This window comes from Dendrobates tinctorius, unplaced genomic scaffold (genome assembly GCF_039654945.1).
Source record: "Dendrobates tinctorius isolate UK_male_01 unplaced genomic scaffold, ASM3965494v1 ptg000191l, whole genome shotgun sequence".
NCBI classification, from domain to species: domain Eukaryota; kingdom Metazoa; phylum Chordata; class Amphibia; order Anura; family Dendrobatidae; genus Dendrobates; species Dendrobates tinctorius.
In genome coordinates this window covers 21954782-21966827 of record NW_027361858.1, presented here as the reverse complement: position 1 = coordinate 21966827, position 12046 = coordinate 21954782, and the positions used below count along the sequence as shown (strand labels likewise).

General features: G+C 44.8%; 1 protein-coding gene across 1 annotated transcript in view; it reads left to right on the top strand.

Annotated features, from left to right (window-relative positions):
• LOC141055737 (HAUS augmin-like complex subunit 6) overlaps positions 1 to 12046 on the top strand; it is an 83926-nt gene that overhangs the window by 48349 nt on the left and 23531 nt on the right. Inside the window, exons 12-14 of the mRNA XM_073552426.1 lie at positions 1422 to 1485; positions 1842 to 2021; positions 5213 to 5348. Coding sequence (XP_073408527.1) covers positions 1422 to 1485; positions 1842 to 2021; positions 5213 to 5348 — 380 coding nt within the window. The remainder of the gene's footprint in view (positions 1 to 1421; positions 1486 to 1841; positions 2022 to 5212; positions 5349 to 12046) is intronic.

Sequence of the window (12046 nt, the reverse complement as noted above, 5' to 3'; positions counted from 1 at the left end):
CATTTTTAGAATGCTTTTTGTTTACAGCCATGAAAGCTAAAGTTCTACAGGCATGTTCTCATTATACCGCAGAGCTTTTAAAGGAGCAATAAGCCTAAACAGAAATTAACATGCAAAATAAACAAAAAATCTGCACTGTTGAGGAATTGGTGGAGCAAGTTGATTTGAGGGTAAATGTACATAATGCCTTTCCACTTGGATTGGTGTCTAGAAAGTGTAAAGCTTTGTATATTACCACCTGAAATTGTAAAGGCAGTTTGTCTTGCCCACATTCAGATTATTGCTACAGTCACGAGACTTCACTCCCATTAAAAATCATACCTTTTTAGTATGAATTCTTCACTTTTTTCTTTTGCATATGCAAATCAATGAGCCCATGGTGCACCCTTGGCATGTCTGAAGGCCTAGTGCACCATTCTGACACCTCAATTAGGATAATCTGCAGTTCCCTTTACCTTGATATTTCTGCACTCTTAATTGAATTCCTTACCCTTCAGGTGTTTGCACACATGCATGCTCATATCACTCTATCATGTCTGCAACATCTATTCCCTACGGAGTGAGCCATGAATGGTCGCTGCAGATGGGATCACTCAATAGTGAGTGCCAGACACACCTCTCCTGATTGTATTGATGTGCACTCTCACTAGGTTCTTTCAGTGTCTGTACAGGGCCAGTGATTCACTTCAAGTAGCATTCGGTCTTAACAAAGTATGTAAAGCGAAGGCACAATGCAGAGGATGCTAATTGAGGAAGTGGAATGCTGCTCTGAGCCCTTAACTATGCCAAGGACGCACTCAAACACTTATTTGCATGTTTTAAAACTTTTTTTATATACTGTATTTAAAACTAAAGTTACTATAGTGGCTAAGTCCCCTATGTGACTTTATAAGTATGTTTAAAGAGTTGTTGCATTGCTACATTCCCTTTAAAGGTAGGGGGACCTGACAAATTCCCTTAAATATATGCATTTTCTGTGTTTATTTTAATGCTGCCTCTGCAGTCAAATGCACAGAAGTAATATAAATATATATATATATATATATATATATATATATATATATATATATATATATATATATATTTTTTTTTTTTTTTTTTTTACAGGGGCCAGCAACCTGTAGTATGGCAAGCCCCACCCCATGGCCGTTGTATAGTAATTCTGGGATGTCGCTTATGTTAGAGTAACCATTGCAGATACTACAAGTACATGATGATGGTTGTCTTGTAGATCCAAAAGTTTGCCTTCATAAATGCAGCCTTTCTCTAGTTTCAGTGAGCATGAGACCTATTGCTGCTTTTGTCTAGTTTCCACCTAACTCTTGACCAAGTGCCATCTTTCTTCTTTTTTTGGGGGGGCTTGAAAGGTTTGCTATGTTAATTGAGAAGTATTGTAATGAGTTACTTTTTCCCCTCTCTAGGAAATCTCTACCTCTTGATAACAAACTGACTTCTCATATGCGTAGATTGTCCTTAAATGAAAAGGTAATTTTTTTTTTTATGCTTTTTAATTACGGCTGAGTCTAATAATAATTTCAATTTTTTTTATACTGTGCTGCATGTGTACATGCAGAATGTGCCTGACGATTGCTATAAATGCTACAATTTTGACCATAGAAAAAAGCAGGGTGCTGGTTTAAAAAAAAAACAAAAAAACTGCCTATTAACTCCCCTAGTTACCAAGTTCATTTATGCTTTTGCATAAAGTAAATCGAAAACTATTTTTGGTAACCATGTCAACTGAGAGCTTTATTGCGACTCATGGGTCACTGACTGTGTGCTTGAATGAATGTACCATCACCATGTGAGATGCTGTATATCTACTAATTGAACTTTCACAGGAACTTCTCTCACCTAACTCTACTGGAGAAAATAGTTTTGTACAAAGAACTCCAACCCCTACAATAGAGAGAGGGTCAGATGCTAGCTGGACAACACCTGCAGGCAGCTTACTGCAGGAAACTCCAAAACCATGTGACCAGGATGCGAAGAGTGCTGCATGTCTACAGCTTGCACAACAGGTTTGAAACCTTATTTTCCTTAATTTGCTTGAGATGTTAGCATAGATGTTCATTACTGTCTTCTGCTTTTTGCATCTTGTCTTGAGTAGTCATACATAAGCAAGTTTACCTCTCATTTATTTTAACCTGTTGGCGCAAAGTGAGTTATTTGTACACCATTGCAAGTATGGTGGGAGCTCAAGAGCTGAACTCGGTCTCTGCGCAGCATTTGTGTTTAGCAGCAGGGTCTTGAACTGAGCTGCACTTACTACACTTAAAGGGAATCTGTCACCTAATTTTTCACATACACTGTGTTCCAAAATTATTATGCAAAAAATATTTCCTCATATTTTCTCTAAATTACCTATATGAATTGCAGTCATTGTTGTTTTCCAGTCATCTAATATTCTAGTATAATTGGATTGTTTTTGAACAAACTGCCTATGAAAACAGTATATTTTTAAAAATAAGAAACACTCAAAATGCATGTTCCTAATTATTATGCACAGCAGAGTTTTGAACCTTTTTTATTTTTATTTTGAACAAAAAAATGGTCAATTGTGAAATTATAAGCATTATCAGCTTATTACAAAATGAAATCAAACAGTTTTCAAGTCATAACTTTATTCTAGGTGATGTTACATTTGCACATAGGACCCCTTGTTCGAAAGAAGCTTCTGAACTCTCTCGTCCATTGAATTTGTCAGTTTTTGGATGGTTTGTGCTTCAATTGTGTAGCATGTGGACAGAATACCCTCCTAGAGCTGTTGCTTAGATGTGAACTGCCTCCCGCCATCATAGACACTCCTTTTGATGATGCTCCAGAGGTTCCCAAAGGGGTTGAGGTCAGGGGAAGATGGTGGCCACACCATAAGTTTGTCCTCTTTTATGCCCATAGCAGCCAGAGATGCAGATGTGTTATTTGCAGGATGAGACTGTGCATTATCATGCATGAAAATGATCTTGCTGCGGAAAGCACGGTTCTTCCTCTTGAACCATAGCAGGAAGTGCTGTTTTAGAAACTCCACATAGACTATGGAGTTCATCTTTACCCCTTCAGGGATCCTAAAGGGGCCGACAATCTCTCTCCCCATGATTCCAGCCCAAAACATTACTCCACCTCCTCCTTGTTGGCGCCTTAGCCGTGTTTTCATGGGGTGTCCATCAACCAGCCATCCTCCACTCCATCCATCTGGACCATCGAGCGTTGCACGGCACTCATCGGTGAGCAAAACAGGTTGGAAGTCAGTCTAAATGTATCGTTTGGCCCACTGGAGCCGTTTCTGCTTGTGTGCAGTGGATAGAGGTGGTCGACAGGATGGCTTACGCACAGCTGCAAACCTCTGAAGGACCCTGCATCTTGATGTTCGGGGGACGTTGGAGGCACCAGCAGCTTCAAAAACTTGTCTGCTGCTATGACAAGGCATTTTTGCAGCTGCTCTTTTAACCTGACGCAATTGCCTGTTGGATAGAGTCCTCAATTTTTCCTTATCAGCACGCACACGTGTGTGCTGGGAATCTGCTACATACTTCTTGATTGTGCGATGATCACGATGAAGTGTCTTGGCAATGTTGATTGTAGTCATGCCTTGACCTAAATACTCCACAATTTCTTGCTTCTCAGCAGCCGACACATCCTTTTTCTTACCCATTTTGGCAAAAAATGTAGGCTGCTTAAATAATGTGGAACAGCCTTCTTAAGTAGTCTTGCCTTTATTTGGACACACCTGCCAAACTAATTTGCACAGGTATCTGCAATTGCTTTCAGTGATATAAAGAGCCCTGACACACATCACCATCAATGAGTTTAAATGACAAACAAAAAAAATTCTAACCTTATCACTCCTAAACTCTTTTTGCATAATAATTTGGAACACCGTTTATAAGCTGCGGCCACTGCCATTAGGGGCTTATCTACTGCATTCTGTAATGCTGTAGATAAGCCCCTGATGTAACCTGTAAGATGAGAAAAACAAGTTAGATTATACTCACCTGGGGTCCGGTCCGATGGGTGTCGCAGTCCGAATCCTCTCATCTTAGTGCGATGATGTCGTCTTCCTTGGTTCTGTTGCAGCTCCTGGGCAGGCACGTACTGATTTGCCCTGTTGAGGGCAGAGTAAAGTACTGCAGTGCACAGGCACCGAGCCTCTTTGACCTTTCCCGGCGCCTGCGCACTGCAGTACTCTGCTGTTTCCTCAACAGGGCAGAGAATTTCGCCTGCGTAGGAGCCGCGACAAACAATGAAGATGACGTCATTGCATGAAGATGGGAGGCGCCAGACCGCGACACCCATCTGACCATTCCACCCCCCAGGTGAGTATAATCTAACTTGTTGTTCTTATCTTTCAGGTTTCATCGGGGGCTTATCTACAGCATTACAAAAAACAATTCAATTTGAAAATGGCACCCGCCGCGCCTGCGCAGTAGCTAGCTGTGTCTATAGCTGTGATCCAATAGGTGATGGCAACTCTCAGCTATTTCCGAGCTACTACTGCACGGGCGGCACCATATTGGAGGAGGAATTTTTTTTCCTTCAGTAAGATGGTGCCACCGGCGCATGCGCAGTAGCAGCTATCAGATTACAGCTATAGACACCGATAGCAGCTACTGCGCAGGTGCGGCGGGTGCCATTTTCAAATTGATTTGTTCTGGGTTTTTTTTCTTATTGGCACATAAAACATGCAGTTATGCTGCAGAGCAGGGTTTTTTGTTTTCTTTTTTTAAGTATGTACAGATATTCATTATGTAAACTAGGGGACAGATCAGTGACCTGTCAGCAGCCTGCATTATGAATATCTAATCGGAGCACCACATGAAGACCCCCCCCCCCCCCCCTCCTCCCTGCAGGCTTGCCTTAGGCACAAGCATATATCATTAGCTACAAACTGAAAATAAAAATTAAAGAACAACCACAATTACTCCTATTACAATTCCGCTCTAGTGAGGTCTGTGTGATCCATTATTTTAACACATGTTAGAAAAGGTGGACTGCACGGCTATAGACTAGCAGTTGTATACCAGTGGAAATGTGACTGAAAGAGTTCAATTATATAGGTTTGTAGGTTGCTGTATCTTAAGCAGTCTGGAATTTTGTCAAATTTCAAAATTATTGCACAAGACACTGCCTTATGAGAATCTGCTTTTGCACAATTATTGCTGTTGCATTGCGTTTGTTACTATTCAATTACTCACTTCATTTTCTTTTTGTCTAGGTTGCTGATTACATAGTTGACGAATCTCAAAATTCTGCATCTGATCGAGGAACAGAGCTTGAGGATTTAATTGGTATGCTATCTTCAGATCCTTTTTTGTCTAAAAAGGAGATTCCTAGGACCCCAGAGAACTTGAGTAAGTCAACTTAACCTTGTTAGATTGCGACCGTTCTGACCAAAAGAACGCCCGTAGTGATCATCAGAACTGTCCCAGTGTGGTCACGGGACGCTTTCTCGTGCCTCCCTTACTGCACTAAGATTACCCATAGTGGGTCTAATGTCTGCGACGCTCCTTACTCTGCTGCTGCCGTCCCCTTCTTCTCCTAGCTCTGTAGTAATAGGAAGTGCTGACACTGATGTGATGCCAGCTGTCATAAGATCTCCATTATATCAGAGGGGGCCTGATTCTTGCACAGCTCCTTTTGGTCACATCAAGCAGTACATAATCCCAAAGTGACCCCCTCCCCCACCCCACTCATAAACCTATTCAGTAGTTTGTGCCACCAATCACCATCCTATTGAGCCCAATGCGCTTTTGTATTTGAGCGATATCTTTATTGCTTTTTTTTTTTTCCCGTTTGAAATCTGTTCCCAAATATAAAAGCCTTTTTTTGTTTTGACCGGATAAAGGCTATTTTAAATGTTTTTCAAGTATGGCTTGACAAATTCAGTGCCGAAGAGGCGAATGGCAATGCTTGCTAAATCAAGAAAGGCACATCCAGCCCATAAACAGCAGTGCTTCCCAGGACTCGCATCCAAAAATGATATTTCACATTTTTTTATTTCATAGGTTAAAAAAGATACAACGCGTTTCGGATACAGTGTATGTCCTTCATCAGGTATCATAAAAGCACAGTACAAATCCTAATAGTATAAAATTGACTGAATTTTATACTATTAGGATTTGTACTGTGTTTTTATGATACCTGATGAAGGATATACACTGTATCCGAAACGCGTTGTATCTCTTTTTTTAACCTATGAAATAAAAAAATGTGAAATATCTTTTTTCCATTCTACATGACGGCACCACGAGAGAGGGGATCCGCCCAGCGAGGACAGGAAACCTTCAAGATAAAAGGGGCGGCTCCTCTCTCCGCATCAGTTGGTTTCCTGTCCTCGATGGGAAACCCTCAAGATGAAAACCTCTTGATGATTGGAAGAAAGAAGAGGATGCCTGGGTCGGGTGATCAAATAGCAGGCGCCGGTCTGCTACACCTGATACCAGGTGCCGGTAGTCGCCTCGGGGGTCATATATTCCTATGTCCCCCCCTGAGCGAGTGCATGGCCACAGCCCATGGGGCAGATGCCTGGGTGAAGCTGGATACCTTGGAGACCACAGGCGGTGTACCCTCCAAGATGTAAATGTACCCCGTAAGACGTCCACGGAGGCCACTTTCCGTGTTCCCTCCCTGTCGACGTACGGTGGCCATGCAGCCCATGTGACACATCGGTGCCTGGGCGAAGATATTGCTCCTCGGGGGTGCCACATTGGTGTACCCGCCCTATTGAGACTAGACGCCAGTCCCCGCAGAATTCGGCTCTGGAAGGTTTACCTGGTGTATACGTTGGTGGTATAGTGGATCGTCCATCCTTTCTCCTCAGGTAAGAGGGAGTGCGCAGGTGACCGGTATGGGGCCCAGGCGCTCACCGGAAAACCCGGGTTCGCGCCGCTGGGCACACCAGGGCGGCAAGGACGCGCGCATTGGTAGCGCGCATGGCGGGGCCTTGCTGGGAGGAAGCCGACGCTAAACCGGAAGTGGTAAGCGGCGACCCGGAAGTAGAGGTGGCGCGCACAGCAGAGACACAGGAGGGTGTGCGCAGTCACTAGGGGGCGCGCGGACACAGGTAGTGGCGCGCGCGCACAGAGGGCGCAAGCGGGGTACGGGGACCAGGCGGTCCAATTTAAAAAAAAAAAAAAAAAAAAGAAAAAAAAAAAGAGGAATAACCTTCCCTCTTGGGCTGAAGGTGACTGCTCTCATTAGGTGGCTCCTGCTAAGCAGCTTGAAGCTGGGGGCTGCTATTTAAACCGGTAGTGGCTGGCGTCACTACACCATTACATGGTCGGGTGTGACTGCTCTCAGCACAGGATAGCAGCAGACATATACGGCAGGATGGAGAGCCCCCTCGCCAGAGCATATACAACCATGCCAGGAAGCAAAGGCGGTCACGCTCACACGAAAAGAGCCAGACACGCCGCAGCAGCAGTGGAAGCCGCTCGGGCAGCGCACGGGCGGATCGTCAACGCAAGAAGGAGGGGTCCCTAGTCTCCTTAGGAGACAGTGAGACCAGTCAGCCTCCAGATCCGGTACCTGTTTTGTGAAAGCGTCCGAGTGGTAAGTGAACTACGAGAAAGTCCAGTACTCTAATGTCTGTTCTCTTTCTCTTGTCTCCTCTCTTCCCTCTCCTCCCTCTCTTACATACATTGGCGGGGTGGAGTATAGGAAGTCTCTAAGAAAAGTAGGGGAAAATCTAAGAATAAAGAATGTGCTTTATGCAAAAGTCCCGTAGGAACAGCCTGGAATAAAAAGTTATGCCAGGAGTGTATTAACAAAACAATAGCGGAGGAGACTCCCTCATTCTCGGATAGTCTGAGGTCCCTAATTCAAACAGAGGTTTTTAAGTCAGTAAGTGCATTACAATCTGCGGATGCAGATAGGAAAACTAGGGATAGATCCAGCCCCTCAGGGGTCTCTCAAGAAGACTATACAGGGTCAGAGGAGGACTCAAATAAAACGCACTATTCAGATAGTAGCTCAGATGGGGAAGATACGTTCCCAGTAGAATCTACGGATGAACTTATTAAAGCAATCAGATCTACCATGGGGCTGGTAGAGGAGCGAGCAAAAAAGACAGCCCAAGAACTCATGTTCAGTGGACTACAAAAGAAAAAGCGTAAGACCTTCCCTATTAATGAGCAACTAGAAGGGCTCATAAAACGCGAATGGGAAAAACCAGAGAAAAAGTCCCAGATATCTAATTCTCTGAAGAGGAGGTATCCCTTTGAGGAAGAGGCATCCTCATCCTGGGATAGGGCTCCTGAAATCGATGTAGCGATATCAAAAGTCGCCAGGAAAACCTCCCTACCCTTTGAGGATCTGGGGTTTCTGAAAAAACCGCTGGACCGGAAGACTGACAATTGCCTTAAGACAGCCTGGGAAACCTCGGCTGGGGCACTAAGACCGGCTATCTCAGCTACGTGTGTGGCTAGGTCTCTAAAGATATGGGTAGACAACTTGGAGGATCAACTAGAACATGGAGTTCCCAGAGAGTCAATTCTGGAAGCATTACCGGCTATTAGAGCGGCGGCAGACTTTCTCGCAGAGGCTTCTGCAGACTCGGCCAGACTAGCAGCAAAGTCAGCAGCCTTAACCAATGTAGGACGGCGTGCAGTATGGCTAAAATGCTGGCCGGGGGACACTCAGGCAAAGATAAAACTGTGCTCTCTGCCATGTGAGGGAAATTTCTTGTTCGGACCAGCATTGGATGACATGTTGGAAAAAGCGGGTGATACAAAGAAAAATTTTCCAAAACAACCATTTCAAGCGTTTCGGCGCTCCTTTCAGAGGGGCCGAAAATTCAGAAAGCAACAATTCCGAGATCGAGACAAAAACAATTCTGACAGGCGATACAGAGGTGGGAGAGGCTTCTATTTCGGCAAGCCCTCCAGGGAAGCCAAAAAACCCTCCCAATGACTGTCCTTCTCAGGTGGGGGGAAGGCTCTCTCACTTCCTCCCAGCCTGGGAGAGAATCTCATCCAGCACCTGGATCCGACAGATAGTAGGGTCAGGTCTGGAATTAAAGTTCCACCATTGGCCACCACAAAAATTCATTCAGACTCCAGTGCAATCTTCTCAAGAAAGAAAAGAGTCTGGAAGAGGAGGTATTGTCACTCATACAGAAACTCGTACTGGAAGAAGTTCCGGAAAAAGAAAAAAAGGAAGGCTTTTACTCCCCCCTATTTCTAATAAAGAAACCAGACAATTCCTGGAGGACAATTATAAATCTGAAAGGCCTCAACAGATATTTGATAGTCCCATCATTCAAGATGGAAACCATAAGATCTGCAGTGAAACTCCTCTTTCCTCGGTGTTACATGGCGGTCCTGGATCTTAAGGATGCTTACTATCATGTCCCGATCCGGCAGCAAGACCGCAAATATCTCAGGGTGGCAGTCCAGATAAAATCTCAGTGGCATCACTTTCAATACAGGGCTCTGCCCTTTGGGGTAGCAATAGCCCCCCGGGTCTTCACGAAATTAATTGCGGAGGTCTCGGCACATCTCAGGGAAAAAGATGCTCTGGTAATACCATATCTGGACGACTTCCTGATAGTGGGGAGAGATTTCTCTCACTGTCAGGAACAAGTCAAGATAGTGATGGAGACACTTCAGACTCTGGGTTGGCAACTGAACCTCAAAAAATGGCTTCAAGATCCTTGGGCTCAGGACGAAAAAGATCTATCCTCAAACAATTGGGAGCTACTAGCCATCGAAAGGGCGCTGGAAGGTTTACTGACACACCTGACAGGACATCACGTGAAAGTCCTATCAGACAATCGTACAGCAGTAGCATATGTGAACCATCAGGGGGGCACCCGTTCTCGGTCATTAATGAAAATAGCGGGAAGAATCCTGACTCTAGCGGAACGTCAGTTTCTCTCATCGGCCCTGCATATCCGAGGTGTGGACAACCTGAAGGCAGACTTTCTGAGCAGGAACCGGTTGAAGCAAGGCGAATGGTGCCTAAAAGAGTCCATTTTTCAACGGATTAAGCTTATGTGGGGGAAACCCATAATAGATCTCTTCGCCTCAAAAACCAACAGGTTCAAAAGTTCTGCTCTCTAAGTCCAGCAGACATGCCACTGGCGGTAGACGCCTTCAGGATAAAATGGACATCAGGTCTCCTGTACGCCTTCCCTCCGATATGCCTCATTCCATTAGTCCTGAAGATCAGGGAGGACCGAGCCAGAGTAATTATGATAGCTCCCTTTTGGCCAAAAAGGCCGTGGTTCTACTGGCTAAGAGTGATGTCAGTGACGGACCCATGGGTACTCCCAGAGGACCACGACCTCCTAACACGGGGTCCCTTCAATCACCCTCCGAACTCCAGGTTGCATTTGACAGCCTGGAATTTGAAAGGTCACTGTTAGAGAAAAAAGGGTTTTCACAAAGGTTAATTTCCACCCTAATCAGTAGCAGAAAGCCAGTGACTACAAAAATATACGGGAGAATATGGAGAAAATTTTTGTCCACCTCAGGCCCAATATGGGAGGGAGAAGTACCGGTGAGGGCAGTGCTAGAGTTTCTGCAAAGGGGTTTAGACTTGGGCTTAGCTGTCAGCACCCTCAAAGTACACGTTTCAGCCCTGGCAGCATTATTCAACTATGACCTAGCAAATGATAGATGGGTGGCCAGGTTTATCCGGGCCTGTACAAGAGCTAACTCTGTCCCATCTCCTAAACCTCCTCCCTGGGATCTAAACTTAGTCCTATCATCTCTAACAGAAAGTCCATTTGAACCACTAGACGTGACATCAGATAAAGTGTTAACTTTAAAAACAGCCTTATTAGTGGCACTTACATCGGCACGTAGGGTGGGGGACTTACACGCACTGTCAGCAGACCCGCCATACACTCAGGTTATGGACGATAGAGTTGTCTTAAGATTAGACCCAGCATACCTCCCTAAGGTAGTGTCGAAATTCCACAGATCTCAGGAAATAGTCTTGCCATCCTTTTGTCCTAACCCTGGTAACAAGGAGGAGAGGCTACATTGCTTAGATGTTAGGAGATGTATCCTACAATATTTAGAGATGACAAAACCCTGGAGGAAACAGAGGGCCCTGTTTTGTTTCATTTCAGGGGGCAAGGAAGGGCCTTAAAGCCTCTAATCAAACTATAGCTAGATGGGTGAGAGAGGCCATCATACTAGCATATAGTAGTGCAGGCAGGGCTGTTCCAGAGGGCCTAAAAGCCCATTCCACGAGGGCCATGGCAACGTCCTGGGCGGAGAGAGCGGACGCCTCCATCGACCAAATCTGTAAGGCGGCCACTTGGTCCTCTCCATCTACCTTTTTCAGACAGTACAGATTAGACCTATCTGCTACCTCTGATCTCACATTCGGGAGAAGAGTGTTACAAGCAGTGATCCCCACCTAAAGAGAATACAAATCTCTGTAACTCTCTCGTGGTGCCGTCATGTAGAATGGAAAAACACGGGTATTACATACCTGGTAATGTGTTTTTTCATGAGACATGACGGCACCCTTATATTCCCGCCCTATTGATCACGTCATTAGTTGGGTGCATTATTAGTATTATACACTCCCTTGGTGTCGGAAATTTAGCAGTATTAAAGTTGTATTATTTATGTGTACACTAACCTGCGGAGTTCCTCTCGTGCTCTGTAAAACTGATGCGGAGAGAGGAGCCGCCTCTTTTATCTTGAAGGTTTCCTGTCCTCGCTGGGCGGATCCCCTCTCTCGTGGTGCCGTCATGTCTCATGAAAAAACAAATTACCAGGTATGTAATACCCGTGTTTGGATGTGAGTCCTGGGAAGCACTGCTGTTTATGGGCTGGATGTGCCTTTCTTGATTTACTCATCCTGTGTGAGCCTGAACCTGGCTCTTTCACTTGGATCCACCCGAGGCAAGCTGCAAGCCCTGTCTACTGAGGTATCCCAAAAGGAAGGATTTTTGAGGATACACAATCTAAAGCTATATTAGTTTTCTATCAGGTGAGTGCATAAAATTGTGCACCCTTTAAAGACTACAATATTGTGTTTACGCACTTATGGCACCGCGATTTCTGTTCTTCTCTCCCAAAAAGGGTTT